Raw genomic sequence first — 18,407 nt, 5'->3', positions numbered from 1 at the left:
CTATTTTAGTTGATCTTCTGTATTCATGTAAGACAGCTACTCTGGTCCTAACAGGTAAGGAATTAACAAAAGTAATATGTAAAACTATTTTCACTAATTATTTTACAGTAATAGTTATTAATAACTCAAGTGATAATGAGTAATTCTCTGAACAATGGTTTGGGGCTTAGGTTCCTGTGCACGTGTCTCCTCCACTGGACTGTGAGTTCCTTGAGAGCTGGGACTGTCCTTTCTTTTCTTTGTATCCTCAGAGTGTACCTATTATATATTAGGTACTTAATAAATGTTTGATGATTGACTGACCTGTGAGGGGAAGCCTTGGAGAGACTTCCAATACTAGGAGAATTCTGGAAAAACATAAGCAACAAATTTAACCACTCTGTTATTGTGTTTCAATTATTTTCCCAGGATACAGAATCATGTTTTTTTCCCCCCTAAACAAGGTAACAGTACTCTCTACCATTAAGAGAGTGAGCACTGGACAGATTTACACCAAGATCCATTTATAACAACATACATATATGACTTGTTTGGTCACATTCAATTGTTTATCCCATGGCCACAAAGCTTTCTTCAATCTTCTCTAGCTGAAAGTAAATTCTCCCTACTCTGATCTTTCAAAGAATTTCATCTGCACTGCTTTATTAGACATTTACATTTGATTTTTTTAATGTAAAAAGTAATACCTTTACATATCCTTTTGTGTAACAATTTTGTCTATTGATTTATAGGAAATTTGATAGCTAGCTTGACTCATGTCAGAGCTGGTATTACAGAAGGCTTTACCACATTAAGGACAATTCAAAGGCTTTGCCACCACTTGTACTCAGAAAAAGAAGAGGTAAAATAGAAAACTTCACCCTGCCTAAGTAATATATCTATATCTATATAATATACATACATACATATACACATATATATATAATATATAAGGTGTGATTTTTCCTTTTCTCATTTCCCTGTTAGTAGCTTCATAATTGTGGTTCATAAAACATAGACTTTGATTCATGGTAACAGCCTAAAGGTGGGAGGATTTTTTTTTAGTACTATTTACTCCTCATCTTTTATTCCTATCATCCATGATTATTTTTACATGCCACCTAGAAGTTAAAAGCCATTAATGTAATTTTTAAATCAAAGCATAACTCCAGAAGCAATAGAATTGATTCTGAAGAAATTGGTCATTCTTTAATTTTTAACTTAGATTTTATTTTTCCTTCTTACCATCTTTGGTAAAAAGGAAAAAAATTCAGTCATTTTTAGCAGTCATGCATAAGGCATAAGTAAAATGATTTATCTGGGTTGGATAACTATAAGCCCAAGTAAGTATCATAAACTAATAGAACCAGAGGCTGGTTACTGGTATACACGGGTGAGGGGTGGTATGCCAGTTATGATATTGGTTTGGTGCTAAGTGCTTCCCCACTACCCTCTTGTTAGTAAGAACAATAGAGACTGAGCTAGAAATACCAGTCTGGAATGAAATCCTCTGCCAGGTCCTGAAACATATATATACTAAGCTCTGCTTCATACTCATTGTGGCTGATTTTTAAAAACAATTAATGGACTTCTTCTGTGACCTCCTAACCTATCTATCCCTATATTCTTCATCTGTTGACCTTTGGGAAATCCTGTAAGTACCACTGCAATATATGAAATTATTGCCCTCTCTAGCAGTGTATGAGACTGCTCTACTTGTGTCAGTTTCATCTTTCAAATAAGGTGGTTGGAATAGAAATCATTCTTTTATGATTCTGTTGTAGGAAGACACACATCTACCATTAAAAACATGTACTGGGTTAATTCCTATTAAATATTTGATGAGGGACACAGAAAATTTGAAATTTTAAAACACTAAGGAGGAAATGTTTCTGTTTCGTTTAGGTTCGAATATCTTGTGCCTGTGCACTTGGCTACTTAACTTACAATGCAAACGCTTACCGCCACCTGTTAAAGGAATGCAGGAATAAGCCTAATCAGTTCATTCGTTTAATGAATAACATCAGCAAAGATGCAAGTATTAGCCCAGATTTTGTAAAGGAATTTCAAATGCAAAAAAAAGTTGGGCTGCCTTCTATAAGGTACCAAGCTTTTATCTGAAATTATGGTAACAAAGTTATATTTAGGTAGCTTCTTTTTAGAGTTAGATTTACATAGATGACTAGATTAGATTTCAAGATGTCCAATGAAAACCAGATATTCAGAAATATTTCTGACAGGCACAATGCCAGGTGGTGAATCTGAAAGCTTACCTTTGGGGGCTTGGCTCAGTTCTGATCATACTCAGTTTTGATCTAAGTCAAAAGACTTAGATAAGGAGGGGTATAGTTTGACTAGAGTTATCATTATTCCAGAGTATTCCTAGAAAGTTGTTATTTACAAGTAAGATCCAGGAGTTTTATGTCTTCTTGAATCAACCTAGAGTCGACTTAAATATCACAGAACAAAGTAGGATGTCAGGACAACCTTGAAAACAATCTGTATCAGCAGTGATTTTTCCAGGCTCAGAAAGTTTGGAAAACTTAGAGTTAAGTAAAAACTTAAGAGTTAGGAGGGACCTTAGACTATCTACTCCAACCCATATATGAACAAGAATCCTCTCTACTACATATCTGACAAGTGGTCATCAAGCCTGTGCTTGAAGACCTCCAGGGAGGGCAAGCCATTAATCCAGAAACAGGTCCAACACTTGGGCTGAAACTCTGAAGGCCAGAAAGGGACTAAATCAGACCACATGGTTATAGGTGAGGTGAAACATAATGTGGTGCTTTCTTCCCTTTATGATAAAATCACTCTTTAGAGCTTCAAGGTATTATTTTATACAACAATCTTCTTGTACTTTTCCTTAATTCAATCCCTTTGGATAGAGCCCAAGATGACTTACTTTCCCCCAAATTTTATACTGCAGCTTATGTTAGCAGAAGATTTTTAATTATAGAATGGGATATAAAAGAACTAATGTTGTAGAGTTTTACAATTAACATTTGTTATTCAGATGTCAGGGAATTTGGTGTCATGGATAATCAAATATTGTAGTTCATATAAAATTACCACATGTGCCACAGAAGGTTTTCCAGTTTCCCAAAAAAATTAGAATACAGTAACACTGAATACTAAAATTAATTTGAACAAAATTTATTTTTTCTCTTTGATTCAGAAGGAAATTCTAGATATTTAAGTGCTTTTGGGGGCCCATCATTATAAATATAAATTTTCAGTGAACTAGTGATGCATGTAGTTAATAGAGATTTTTGGATGAAAAAATGCTAGACAAACACAATTTACTATATGAAGTTATTATTGCTAGGCATATGCCACCAAACTCTACTAATTGGTTCTATGAAAAACTATTATGCAATAAATAGCATTTAAGTCATGAGTTCCTAGGAATATTATAAATGACATTCATTTCTGGGTAGCTAAAATTCAGACTATAAAAGCTTAAATTAGATTTTCATAGAAATCTTAAATTTTAGCTTAAAAATGGTAATACCAAATACTCCTCCTCCCACCTCTTCCCTCCCTTCCACCAGAAGTCCCAGAAGTTTCTCACCTGGTGTGTGAGGCACAGATGAGTTGCTCCACATATGCCCTTACAAACGGTAGGACTTAGTGTTAAGTGGGTGAAGTAGGCTCTCAAGTTCTACAATCTTCTCATATCTTTCCAAGTTCATATATTCCTCTTCCACCTCATAATCAATCAACCAACTAATGACCATTTATTAAGAGCCTACTATGTGCCAGGCACTATGCTAAAGCCCCGAGGCACTAAGACCAAACAGCAACAAAGACTGACAACTTATTCTCTCCAGTTTTAGTTTCTCTGCAAATGTAAATAGAACAGTACAGGCCCATCTAGGGTTGGACAGGGCAGGTTTTGAGGTGGGGGCCTTCCTAGTGATTTATCAGTTGCCTTGGCTCTATTCAGTAACCCTCTCCTAACTGGACTGAGTTTTAAAGACTCACAGGCAGATTATTTCTCAATCTCAACCAGTAAGAAAAGAGACTTAATATCTCTAGGGATTAGTTGCCATCACTGGGCAATGGAGAGGTGCCATGTTGTGGTGGAACTTAGTTATAACTCATTAATGATGTCAGTGTGTGTGGATATAACTGTACAACTCAGCAGTGTCAAAAGCAAGTTAAATCTGGAATAAGAGCATTGAATTAGAGCATTTAGTGACTGCATGTGGAGTACAAATGATCTTTAAAAAAAACCCAACTATATATGGTATAAGTATTTATGATGTTTCTATAGATCAACTCACCATCCCTGTGACTTCCCAGACGTTTCCTTCCCTGGCTATCATTCCCATATATATGCTTATTTCCTCCATTGGAATATAAATTCTTTGAGGGCAGCACCTTCCCTGTATTTGTATTCTTAGTGTTCAACACAAAATAAGCACTTAATAAATACATTCTGTTTATTTCCTTTTCAGTCTAGAGATAAATGGAGGCCCATCCGTAATTCCTGTCTTTAAAAAAGGTAATGTTTTTCTTCTAATAAAATTTTTGGCTAGTTAAAACTGGATTAATTATTCTCTTTGTGGACATGAAGGTATTAAACACCATAACTAACTCTTTACCCTCATGCATTCTCCACTTCAGTCAAATGTGTGCTTGGTGTAAAAGTATGATTTGTCCCTTAGGCACCACTAATCTATGAAGATTTTGACTGGGCAGATTCATGTGATATTAGAATACTAACGGATTTTTTTGGGGGAGGGAGGGTGAGGTAGTGGTGGGGAGAATTAATGTGATTGTCTTCTATTTTATAAGATGCAGCAAAATACAGAAAGATAATCAGTCAGGAGACCTAGGTACTAGTCCTGAGTCTGCTACTAACTAGCTATGTAGACGTGGGCAAATAACTTAATCTCTCTGAGATTTAGTTTTCTTATTTAAAAACGTTGGATCAGATCACCCCTAACCTCCCTTCCAAAAATTCTCTATGCCCAAAGTTTCAAATGTATTCCTTCTGCCTAAAATGCAGCCCTGCCACTTCCCCTCCCATACAAGACTCACAACACCCAACAATCCTTCTCTAAATCATTTTGATTTAGTCAATGATTTTATTCCAGTAATTTCATTTATATTTCGTGCTCATTCTGGACTTGTAAGAGAAGTGTCAATAAAGAAATGAGAGAACTTGCAAATCACAGACAAAAATCAGACTCATTACTATATTATCACATTTTGTATACTTAGAAATACCCCTTGCTATCATTTTCTCTAACCTGTACTGAAGTCTGCTACTTTTTCTTACTTTTTAGTATATCAATTAAAAGTTAGTAATGTTATACAAATACTAAGTAGTCAATAGACCCTTTTGTGGTTAGAGGTGAGTAGTCTAATCCTGAAGAGAAACGCCTTATTCTTATTTGTCTTTCAAACTGAAAAAGAAGTAGTAAGCTGCACTTTGTATTATGAAATTTTTATGATTCTATTCACTGTCTCCTAATATAGACATATCAGTCTCCTTGTACATAAGATAACACATTATTTACTTGTAGAATTTGTTGCTTGTCCCTATTTGTCCTTAGTACTAGCGAACAGACTAAAAAAACACCTTTAGTTAGGACTTACTTAAGCCTCATATCCGAAATAAAAGGAGAAACCAGTTAGAAGACAGGATTGGTAACCTTAGAAATCTCCAAATTTTACAATTACAAAGGTATTTACAAGAAGATATAGGTAAGAGAATGGAATTCTTACTTGTCAACCCTTTTCAGATCACATAGGATGCAATGCCAGCTGGCTTAACTGTGAGTTCCCTGGAAAGAGGGGAAAAGAACTTATTTATCAGAGAGCTAGCTGCAATGGATTTAGTTGTGGGTTAACCAGAAGTTTACAGGGTGATAATATGACAATATTTGAGGGAGAGCTAGTTGGGTTAATTCTGGGCTGAGGCAACCTCCCAGATAGGAGGTGGAAAGAATATTTTTGTGCCTACTGAAGTATAATGGTCAAGAACACTAACTGAGTTTTGAAATAGGAAAATCAAAATCAATCTCACCATTTACTCCACTTTAGGAAAATGATTCATTAATGTGACAAAAATCTGAGAATAACAGTTGTGATTCTGGTTCTCTAATTTCTAGGTAAAGAACACAGAAGAAAAGCAAAAATAAAAATTCAGCCTAAAGACTCTTTGCTTATAATACCTTATTCAAGCAACTTAGTAGGAAGACTCAAAGCAACAAAGTTCACTACTTCTCGTAAACTTTTTTCTTTTTCAACTTCAGCTTCATCAGATATTATAAAAGTCTCAAGGCCAAGAATAGTGACTTCGAGTCAAATCAAGGAAATTAAACAGAAGAAAGCCTCCTGTGATGCTCAAGAAAATGCTCAAACCACTTCAACATGAAAATATTCTTAGCTAGACAGCCTGGTAACATTTTAAAAGAGGAATTTCCAAATACTGATAGTGAAAAATATGCTTCGGTGAATAAAACTTTCTATAGTAAATTAGAATAACTGCACTCAAACCTAATAAAATTTCATGATGAACACCATGGCAACAAATGAATATTGTCATAAGCAGCATTTCAAAACAAATACGTGAGGATAAAGAGGATTGACTGGAGCAGACTGATTCTCTTCTTTTAGTTTCTAATTCCCAAATGTCCCTCAGCCTTCAAATAAAGGCAGGAGACAAGAAAGGATCCTGATCAGCTGTTGACCCTGCAAGACTGTGCTGTATGGGAGACAAAGGGAGTATGCAGGGTGGTGGAGCTCAATAGACCCAAAGCAGTGATAAGAGGAAAGTGCCTTCCAAGCACATTTGTTGTATACATGTATTATAGTAATATAAAATGATATCTCTTCATCCAATCATTGGTCCTTATGGGCTTAAGAGCTTATATATATAGGCTTGTCAGTTTCCTTCACTTAATTTGTATTCAATCAAGTAACCAACCAACAAGTATTTATTAAGCACCTACTATGTACCAGGTACTGAGGATGCAATTATTGCTAACCACTTGCCTCTAGGTGATTTTTTAAAAACTGGCTAAATTTAAAAAGGCATACAAAAGATCATAAAAGGTAAACAACCCTGCCTAATACATTAATGTATGTCCTAAAACATAAAATATATTTTAAAAATATAGAGGAAAAGAAGGTAAAACAAAGTACTGCTGACAGTGACTTCATCATGTATAAAAGTAGGACTGAAAAGTAAAAGAAGGATCATCAGCTCTTCTCTTCTCACGTGGGTAAAGGCCTGGCTGGCAGTTGCAAAGGCTGGCCTTTTTAGGATCCTTGCTGCCTTTGCTTAAAATAAACTGCTCTATTTCTGATCGATGCACAGCAGACTGGCTTGTCCACCACTGTTATTTTATGGCAGTCCATGGCTGGTCTGGATGGGCAAACTGGGATTCAGTATGTCCTTAAAAGACCTTTTTCCCATCTATGCTGCTTGAAGTCGTCCCACTTCAGCTCATCACAGAGCAGCTGCTTCGATATCTATCCTTTTGCAATCTATTCTTCACTTATGAACATCTCAGCAGATTTCTAGTGTAGCTAAGTATTTGAATATATTTTATTACTTGAAAAGCACACAAGTAATTAAAAAAAAACATTTGGACATTTAACCTTCACACTACATTCTAAATTAACGGCTTTGCTGTTCTATGCTGCATCTTGTGAAGTGAGGTAAAATACATGGAATGGGGAAACACACATTTACTAAAAGGGGGAGAGTGAATAAAGGACTTAAAGAATTGACCATTTTTTTGCATCCATGGGCTATATATGTACAAATTACAATACTGAAATACACTTGTCAAAGTGAAAAAACCAGGAGCCATTTCTGAAAACTATAGAAGGAAGGACTATTTTGGCTAGAGTCAGCTTTGAAACTGGCTCCATGACAGGTTGCAGGGTTCTCAAATCTCCTACAGTGGCAGGGCTGTACACATGTGTTTGTTTTCAGGTATGAGGGGCAGGGGTCCCTAAAGCATCTATCAGGGCATTTTCCATGATTCCCAACGGGGTCACCTCAATAGCTACATAATAATCATGATGTGGCTACACAGCCACCATATTTGAAACACTGAATAGTGTGCTCTCATCCCATATTCTGTCTTGTCTCTTTTCCTTGTTCTCTAATGAATTTTAGGGGTTAAAATATACACACAGGTACAGGATTTTCCTAAATACACCATACAGTTTTAATGCTTTTTAACACAGAAATCTTTTAACTTTCATTAACTTAGATTACAGTTAAAACAGAAACCATCTTTCTGGTAATAAGAAGAAATACTAGTGAACTTAGTAGTTCTGAGTAATAGTCATCATTTACCTTGTCTACTGTCACTATTTTTTTAGCTTATCATAGGTATGAAATAATATATCACATGCAATTATGTAATGTAGCCATCCCAAACATTAATAAGGTTGCTTTTCAATGCCATATAATAATAGCATTTAAATAGAGCGTGGAAGTTTGCAAATGTTATCTAATCCTCATAACAACCCTGGAAGGTAGGTGCCACTATTATCCCCATTTTACAACTGAGGAAATTGAAGCAGAGAGAGGTTAAGTGACTTGTCCAAGATCACACAGTTAATAAGTGTCTGAATCTGAATTTGAATCTGAACACAGGATTTCCTGACTCTAAGTCAGGCACTCTATTCACTACACCATCTAGCTGCCTATATACACATGTATGCTGTAGCAAGTCTACAACCCATATTACTGTTTAAAAGTATATAAGGACTTTATGAATACTCTTTATATGTTTTCACTCATAATTTTTTCCATTTCCAAAGAAAATGGATGACTTTTTGCTAATACTGTACAGATGATTTAGGATCACAATTCTAAAAACACACAATTGTGAGCCTTCAAGAGAGGTCATTTTAACCACAATTAGAAAAACAACATGTTTTACAGCCCCAGATTGTACCCCAAATTTTCACCTCTTAAAACTATATGCCACTGATCATGGTGGTCAACAGGATGGGGAAAAGACTGTTTGATAAAATGTGACCAGATCGATGTAAACCTATCAGTACTGTGAAAACTTAGAAGTGAGTGCCATCTTCATATGCAAAAGGAAACTTCATTTAGCCACTTTAATATTTTCTGTATTAGGTAAAACCATATCACTAGTTGTAATAATGACTACTATTTAAAATTTTAGGCCTAAAGAAGTAACTTTGTTACAGACTGAACCACCCTGTTAGTTCATTTACTTTTATCTGATCACATAAAATGTCAGATTTGCAACCTTTCATGTAAGAGTAAATAAATTGGATTTGGTACATTCTAGAACAGCAGCAACATGCTCTGATGAAGTAATAAGCAGGTGGAATGCCAGGAATACCAAACCACTGCCACCACATCAACCATCACCTCCACTCAGATGCTGGTGGGGGGAAGCCCAACACTGAGCACATAAGCCCCAAGAATAATAGCACCTCCCAGCCTAGCTTCCAGCCTGGCCTACTGCCGTTGTGTAGGGGAACAATGCCCTGTACAGATTTGACCCAGCAATGGGAGCTGCAGGCCCCTCTTCCTCAAAAGCCCCAATTATTAAAGACCTGGTAAAGAAGATGCTGGCCCTCAAAGTTTTTAGCACTGTTAAATGGCTTAATTTCAGAAATGGATATCATTTTATCAACAGAAATGACAGTAAAGATGCATTACCATCTGCCTTGCTGCTGCCACCTAAGGACCACTGGGTATTTCCATCCAGTATTTATAAGAGACTTGCAGATAGATGAACTGTCTTTTTAAAATGTTACTCCTTTTAGAATATGAGCTCCCTGAGAACAAAATCTATCTTACTTTTCTATCTGTATCCCTAATGCTTGGCATATGGTAAGCACTTCATAAGTATTCATTCATTCATTCATTCATATTATAACTACCTTGGGCATTAGGTGAAGAACATTCTCGAAATAGTCCACTCCCTCATCTAACAGGGCTTAGGCCCACCAACACAGACATGTATCTAGTTGTAAGGTAGCCTTTATTATCTGGATTTTGAATAGAAAGAAAAAATGGGTGTTAGAGCTCCATCACATGAAATTAGCACATGACAGATTCACTACTGCTGTCCTGTTTGGCTTTACCCCTTCCTCTGCCATAAGGGAATATGTGCATGTGTCCTATAGCCTTTAAGTGTGTTCAGACAATAAGGAAAGAAACTTCCTCTATATTTTTCTACAATATTAGGCTACTATCTCCTTGGTTGTATTTACGTTTTGTGTGCTTTTTGTTACCAAAATTTTGACTCCCTAAAGTCCTATTTGACCTGTTAAATATAGGAACATAACAGGGAAAGTGTGAAAATACTTAAAAAGAGCTTTAATGGATATTTACAATTTTATATCTTCTTGAATATAACATATAAAAAATCCAGGATCTGGTACTAACATTGAGTCAATACCTTCGGAAAATTCTTCTTGGGCAGCTAGGTGGCGCAGTGGATAGAGCTCTGGCCTTGGAGTCAGGAGGACATGAGCTCAAATCCAGTCTCATGACACTTACTAGCTGTGTGACCCTGGGCAAGTCATTTAACCCCTACTGCCTCACCAAAAAGCAAAAAAAAAAAATTCTTCTTAAAGAAAATAAAGTATCAAATCTTCAAGCTTGGCACTTTTATAGAAGCTTCTCCAACTTGTTTTGATATATCAACTCCAAGAGGACATCTGTATTATAAAAAATGCAATGTATTACTATATAACTTTGGTAAGTTCAGAGATTCATATAGATTAGGTTGATATTTGTACTGGTGAAGAGGGGATCCACAATGATGATCACAGAACAAGAAGAGACCTGGCCTTTTGAATCCTGCTAGGTTACAGATCTGGAGGTCTTCAGAGAGACCAGATTAATCATCTTCCTGTTCCTCCTAATCTCCTCTTGCCCAAATGATTCCAAAAAACATTCTTCCTATTTTAGTTCATTATAGTCTCACTATGGCTATCCAAGAAGGGGTATGAGACCTGGATTTAGGGTCACTGGGCTTTGATTTCCTAGATCTGTTATTACCTTTAAGAACCCTGAGGGGAAGGGGTGGGGGAGAGTGTCTCTTAACTTTTCTGGACCTCAGTTTTCTATAAAATTGAAGAGCTCAACCAGATAATATTTGGAAGCCTCTCCAGAAATCTAAATGTATGGTCCTTTGTTCGCCTGGGTGAGATGTTGGTCCAGGTTTCTGTTTCCCTAAGATGAAGCTTGGACTAGAACCAAGCCCTGGCATAAAAAAGCAAGCAGTCATATTACATGAGCTAGAGATAGAGCTTTACCCAGGATTTAAAATGAATCAGGAGACCAGGTCCTCCAACAATATGCAATCTCAGTTTATAAGATATAGCAGGATGCAGTCTACATAAAGGATCTTTCTCCCATCCATGGTAAATTGTGGTCCTTGAACAGACATATTACTTTCTTAGAACAATCTTTTATGGAAATAGCTAACCTATTTATGTAGAAAAGAAAAAAGAGTAGACAATCCATAATATACCATATAGTCAAATGAATTATTAGTAAAGGAAACTGAATATGGGGGCCTTCTGAGTGAAAGAAAAAAACAACAACAATGTATACTTTGATCATATATATAGCCCATACATTATATGCCAGACACTGTGTTAAGCAGTTTACAAATATCTCATCAGGTAGGTACTATTATGATCCCCATTTTACAGTTGAGGAAACTGAAGCAGATGGAGGTTAAGTGACTTCCCCAAGGTTACACAGTAAATGTCCAAGGCAGGACTTGAACTTAGGTCTTCCAGGAGATCCTCTCTATCCACTGTACCACCAGCTGCCTATTATAAATGTCAACTTGTGATCACTGGTGACAACAGGTCACTTTTATATAGCGCTTCAGAGTTATAAAGTATTTTCATTACAACAACCCTGTGAAGAACTTCTAGCCCGTCTCTTACTATTCAAGTACATTAGAGCTAGAAATGATGAATGGAGAGAGGAACTGCTAATAAACAACTTGTTATATAGGCCAGTACGTTTGAGGATTGAATCTGTTGTATCCTCTTGCTATATTCTAGGGAGTGACTCTTAATTGGGAAAGGTATGATAGGTCTCTGTTCAAAATGTCCATCAACAGTTAGGGCAAGTGGGATGGAGGATGAGGTACCAAGGACAGAACTTATGTTTGCGGACCCAGCTTCTGAAGGGCTGTTCCTGCTCTTTGGTGGCACGTGCTAAACGCTTCCCAAAAAATAGCCTCTTGCCCAGTATGTGTACAACAAACTCACAGTAACCTAGGTCTGGGATTACTCTTACTCTAAAGAGAAAGAAAGCAAGGTCCCCTTGCCATGGCTTAGCGAGCCTTAGCACTCTGCCCTAGGTGGACACCATTGAACCAAGAAGTTTACTTAGCTGGGGGGCTGGGCTGCCAGCATGTCTGACTCTACCAAACCACTTCTTGTTGTTGTTCAGTCATTTCAGTTGTATACAATCATGGCCACCTGTTCACAACTTTAAAAAACTGAAACACTGTTCACAACAGGCCTAAATTATATTGTCATTATTGAGTCTTTAAACGTTGAAGAATTATTATCCTGGCTCCAATACACAAACTCTGTCTAGTTTGTAACTCATAATCTCTTTCAACTTTTATGACTTGACTTCTTAGACAGTCAAAGTCAAACACTTCTTGGAAGGGTGCCACCTTCATACCAAAGCTAAAAAAAGGAATTATGTGTGGTTTCCCCGCATATTTATATTAACATTAATTATTAATAAAACTCCAACTAAAACTTGAGATCACAAGTTTAAATTAGTGCAGTGACATTTAGAAGATAGCTTGAAGAAGAAATGGGAATTGTGCCACTTACTTTGGTTCATATCGGAGACCTTCTGTGTTGTATAATATGCCCAGTCCTGCACGCAATCTCTCAACACCATTCCTAAAGAAGGTATATGGAAACAAAATAAATACTTCAAAGATTTAAAGAAAAAATGACTTGTGTTCTAGAATTGTGAATTCATCAGTGTGGGAAACTGTGCAGAAACTTCCTTCAGATATTTATCTATAACTTACAGCTTTTGATAGCTGCCTGGGGCGCAGAGGAGTTAAGTGACTTATCCATGGTCACAAAGCTGATCTATATCTGAAGTAGGACTTGAATCCAGATTTTCCTGACTCTGAATCCTACCTCTGTCACTTCTCTGTGTTACAAGTGGTTTAACCGTTCTAGACTCAGTCAGTCAATAAACATCTACAACATACCAGGTACTATACCAGCCTCTGGGGATACAAATAAATGTAAAAAACAGTTCCTGCCCTCAAGGAACTTACATTCTAGTAGGGGAGACAATGAGCACATATGTACAAACAAGCTACATACAGAATAAATAGGAAACAACCAATAGAGAGAAGGCCCTAGAATTAATTAAGAGGGATGGGGAAAAGCATCCTGTAGAAGGTGGGATATTAGCTGGAACTTGAAGGAAGCCAGAAGCTAAGAAATCTGCCGAGATGATCATAAGTGAAGAGTGGACTACAACAGAATACCACCAGGGGTGGTGGCAATCTCAGGGGAGAAAAGGGGGCAGGAGTATGTTTGAAAGATGTTGTTAATTTGAGAAACTGACAGGCCTTGGCAACAGATCTGATACTGGGAGGTGACAGATGGTAAGGAGTTAAAGATGACATCTAGCTTGCAAGCTTGGGGGCCTGAAGGATGGTGGTGTCCTGGAAAGTAATAGGGAAGTTTGAAAGGGGGTACATGGACATGTTTATAGGCAACAGGGAAGCAGGGAGAGATTAAGTGAGAGAGTGGGGAAGACTGAAGGAGCATTCTGCTGGAAGAGACAGGATGGACAGGTTATCACTTGTTCTGGTAGACAGGTTTTCCTTGGCAAAGAGTAGGGCTACCTCATCTGTAATATGAGTGGTCTATAATGTTCTTTCCAATTTTAAATCCTTCATCCTAGAGTGTCTCTACCACAAAGTATTCCCTCTTATCAGCTTACTACTAGTAGACATAATGTTTCTATAGAACTAAAATTATAGTTTAAGGCTAATAAAAATACATATTGTTTTGCTCACCATGCAATCATAATTCCATTATCTGTGCAAAGTTTGACAGGAGGACATAATAAAACACAATTTGTTGCTCTTGTTACAATTTCCAAAGTCCTTCGAATATATAAGTTACTTGCAACACCTCCAGATACAACCTGAAAGAATTTAAAAGGCTGAAATTAACCACCACAAAAGTATAAGTATGAACTAGCATTTTTCAAACTGTATTATGTGAAGTTATTACATGTGCTATGAAAAGAATTCAATGAGAAAATGCTGATGCTAGTAGTATTTTACCCACTAAAATATTGCATATTAAACTGTACACATCAGATACACTTATCGATCACTTGCAACAATATTTTATTATGAAAATAAGCTGAATTTCCTTTATTCTGCTACAAAACTTCCCCATCACCTTCAATTCCTGCAATACTCCATACCCTAGAACAATAATTAAGGGTCTCTGGGGACTATTCAGCTAATTATTAAAAGCCCAATAAAGCTGCAGGGCTCTTGAAGGCAAGGTATGTTATGGTTTCTTCTTCACTTCACATAAGCACATAGTTAGTCTTGTAAGACTAACAGCATGGTTACAAAGATCTTTTCTTCTTCATGTGTATGCAAGAGAATCTAGTTCTTTGCTACAAGTCAAAACAAAGTATTACTAATACTGTTTATAAGAAAGGTTGTAAACACTTACCAATATAGCATTAGAAGGAGTTAGGAAACCTCTTTGTTGGCAAAACAGAATAGCACGATGGGTTCGTTTAGCAATGTGGCTTGCTACTGTGTGCTGTACTGCAGCAGCAATATCAGCAGCACAGGACAAAATATGTCCCTTCTCAACCCCTGCAAAAATAATGTTTAGTGATTTTTAAATGTTTATTTCATGATGGTTTATTATATATTCAACTTTGTTACATACACACCTTCCTCTTTTTCCTTTTGTGTTATTATTTTATCAACAGCAGTCTGAAGTCCAGAAAAAGAAAAATTGCAATTTCTACAGTAATGCAGGGGATGTTGAAAATCAAAATGTAATCTATTTCCTTGTTTGGCTAAATGTTCTATAGCCTTGCCACCACTCATGGTGGAGTATGCTGGGTGTTTTATTAGAGAAAGTCTTCTTGCTACCTAGCAAAGAAAAAAAATGCTTTGTAAGACATGATATTATAATTGGCTCACATTTTTCAAGCTATATACACAAACCAAAATTTATTACTGAATATTATATTATGAAAATATAATTTTTTGAAAAGTAAGATTGTGACTAGTAGCCACTAAAGGTACAATTCATAATAGGGGACTGGCTTGTAATAGATGGAGGCTGTTGCATCTGGGAACCAAAGCAAATAAATTCATCATATTCATTACCCTCCTTCTACTCTTCCACTTTGTTGGGAAGGTGGGAGAGGTGAGGAGCTAGACAGTTTTAAATTGATGAAACCACTCCATTTCCCCAGGGGATTTTAGAAAGAGAAGCTCACTATCTCCTCTCCTCTTTGTTTTCAACTACAGTGGAGATAGAAGTGATAGATCACTGCTTCCCTAACCCTGAGCAAGAGCAGTGCGGTCACCAGCCACCCTCTCTTTCACCACAATTAACAGTGCTTTAAGGGAGAGAAAGAAATCTGCAACTTTCTAATGCCAACATTTCTCCAGTTTAATCAAAGAACTTTATCTACAGTAACTGCCCTTTGGTTTTATATTTCCTCAATGATCAAACAGCAAGCACATTACAATCCATAAGGATCTTTAGAATAGCGGACTTTTATATGGTGCTTTGAACTTTACAAAATGTTTTACTTATATTATCTTATTTCTGTCTCACAACAACCCTGTGAGGCTGGTACTATGGGTATTTTTAATCTCCACTTTACATATAAGTAAACTGAGGCACAGAGAGGTTAACTGCCTTGGCCATGGCCAGCGAACTCATGTCAGAGGCAGGATCTGAACCTAGGTCTTCCTGACTCCAAATCCAACACTGTGCCATTAGATTGGTGTCCAATCCAGTCTCACATATACTTTTAAAAACACCTACTATGTGCAAGCCACTGTACTTATACATATATGCTAGGCATTCATTTCTCCTGGGAAGATACAACAAGGAAACAGATGAGTATATGCATGATAACTTGAAAATATAAATAATTATAGGGATCACGGAAGGCACTATAAGTGGTACCCCAGCTGAGCCTCAACTAAAACAAGGGATTCTGTGAGATAAGGGAAGGGTACATTAAGGCATGAGAGAAAGCCTGGAAAAAAGGGAGGAAAGAGAAGGATAAAATGCTAAGTCTGGGAACACCAAGGAAATGTTTGGTGAGAAATAAATGAAATAAATTTCACAGTGAAATAAATCCAGAAAGGCAAGCTGGAAGCAGATTATATATGGCTTTAGAAGTTAAGCTGAGGAGTTTGTTTTGTATCCTAGAGTGAGGCACTGAAGGTTTCTAGACAGAAAGAAGGGAAGGGAATAAGTATTTATTAAGTACCTACTATGTGCCAGGCACTGGGCTAAGTGTTTTACAAATATTATTTCATTTGATCCTCATAACCACCCTGGAAGAGAGGTGTTATTATTTCTGTTTTACAGTTAAAGAAACCTAGAAAGATGCAGATTAAGTGACTTGCCCATGGGCACATAGCTAGTAAATAAGTGCCTGAAACCATATTTGAACTCAGGTCTTTCTGACTCCAGGTCCAGTGCTCTATCTATTGAACCACATAGCTGAAAAAGTCTTGAGAATTCATCGAGTCCAAGGGTTACATAGTAGTAAGTAATCATCAACAGCAGGATTTGAACTCCTGTGACCCCAAAACCAAGGCCTGTTATACTTGACCACATCTATAGAGCAATGAGAGTAAAACTCACAGGAACTAGTAAGATCATAGAGAAGGTATAGAAAAAGAACAGGGTCTAGAAAAGAACCTTTATGGATGCCCATTTTTAAGGGCCAAACATCAATAATAATCCAGTAAATGAGACTGAAGAATAGTCAGACGAGCAATTAAGCATGAATACATTTATTAAATGCTTATTCTCTGCGAAACATTATGCTAGTGCTGGTAGAAGTGAGACAGTCTCCCTCAAGGAGCTTAACCTCCTCATAGATAGAGGCAAAACATACATGAGAGGGGTGCCCAAGGAAGAAGTATCTCGGGATTCACAGGGATGTGGAGTTGAGCAGTCAACAGACGCTCCCTTTCCAGGAGTATAGTACTAACTGGGGATGGGTGATGGTAGTGGTCAAAAGTCACCAGAAGAAAAGGATAGTCGAGGGGCAGCTAGGTGGTGCAGTGGATAGTGCACCAGCCCTGGATTCAGGACGACCTGAGTTCAAATCCAGCCTCAGACACGTAACACTTATTAGCTGTGTGACCTTGGGCAAGTCACTTAACCCCACTGCCTAGCCCAAAAAAAAAAAAAAAGGACAGTCAACAGTTGTCAAAAACTGAAGAGGTTAAGAAGCATAAAGACTAAGAAAAGGTCATCAGACTTATCAGCTGAGATCACTAGCAATTTCAGTTGGCTGGGGACCTGGGAAATCAGAAAGCAAAGGGCCAAGAATGAAGTGGAAAGGAACTATAAGCAACAAGGACCAGTAGTTTTTCCTAGGAGTTTGGCTATGAAGAGAAGAGCTATAGGATGAGAGCATGAGGGATGTTAGGATCAAATGAAAGGTTTTTTTTTAGGAGAGGGAAGATTTTAGCCTGGTATAACAGAAAGAACTGGGGACTTAGGTTCAAATCCCAGCTTTGCTGTTTCCTACTCACATGACATTGGATAAATCACTCTCTCCCTGAGCCTTGGATTCTTCACCTATAAAATGGGAGGTGGTGGAATTTCATGGCCTCCGAAACTCCTTTCACCTCTCAATCTATGATTCTATGATATGTCCTTTAATAATCAGACAGAAGGAAATGCGTTCCTGCAACCACCAATAATAGGTCTTTAGGAGTGAAACCTACTAAGAAGGATAATTTCAAATATTTTTGAAATTTACAAGTAAATTCATCTCAAAATACAATTTTAAATCTTAGAGGTTTTGAAAACTCTATAAAACTACAGTGATACATAAAAGTTAAAAAAAGGCCTAGTTTAGATTTATAGAAACTATACTAAAAAAATTTCCTCATACTACAAAGTTCCATCCTATACTCAATTTCCAATTTGATCTCTTACTGTAGATAAAGTCTTTATGAACTATTCTACCTAATTAAAGTTATTAAAAATATTGAATTGAATGGTAACAATGGAATTACTTTATCTATAATTGAAATTCACAGGTACTGAAACACTGTCAACTGACACCCATTTATTAAATACTTACTATGTGCTATGCTGAAAACACACACACACACAAATAATAAAAATAGCTAATA

At 36.9% G+C, this 18,407-nt stretch overlaps 1 protein-coding gene across 5 annotated transcripts in view; it reads right to left on the bottom strand.

The window, feature by feature from the left end:
• OSGEPL1 (O-sialoglycoprotein endopeptidase like 1) overlaps window positions 1-18,407 on the bottom strand; it is a 65,283-nt gene that overhangs the window by 28,666 nt on the left and 18,210 nt on the right. For 2 of the 5 annotated variants that reach the window (XM_078146938.1, XM_020993553.2), the window contains exons 4-7: window positions 14,948-15,152; window positions 14,719-14,867; window positions 14,040-14,170; window positions 12,823-12,894 (exon numbers count right to left, since the gene is read on the bottom strand). In XM_078146938.1, the coding sequence (XP_078003064.1) occupies window positions 12,823-12,894; window positions 14,040-14,170; window positions 14,719-14,867; window positions 14,948-15,152 (557 nt within the window). Of the gene's footprint in view, window positions 1-5,444; window positions 5,778-6,258; window positions 9,991-10,300; window positions 10,666-12,822; window positions 12,895-14,039; window positions 14,171-14,718; window positions 14,868-14,947; window positions 15,153-18,407 lie in introns of those variants that run through there. The other 3 variants (XM_078146939.1, XM_020993554.2, XM_020993551.2) reach the window with 3 other exon arrangements.

This window comes from Phascolarctos cinereus, unplaced genomic scaffold (assembly GCF_003287225.1).
Source record: "Phascolarctos cinereus isolate Bilbo 61053 unplaced genomic scaffold, phaCin_HiC Scaffold_726;HRSCAF=1367, whole genome shotgun sequence".
Taxonomy (NCBI): domain Eukaryota; kingdom Metazoa; phylum Chordata; class Mammalia; order Diprotodontia; family Phascolarctidae; genus Phascolarctos; species Phascolarctos cinereus.
This window is presented reverse-complemented; position numbering and strand designations above follow the sequence as displayed.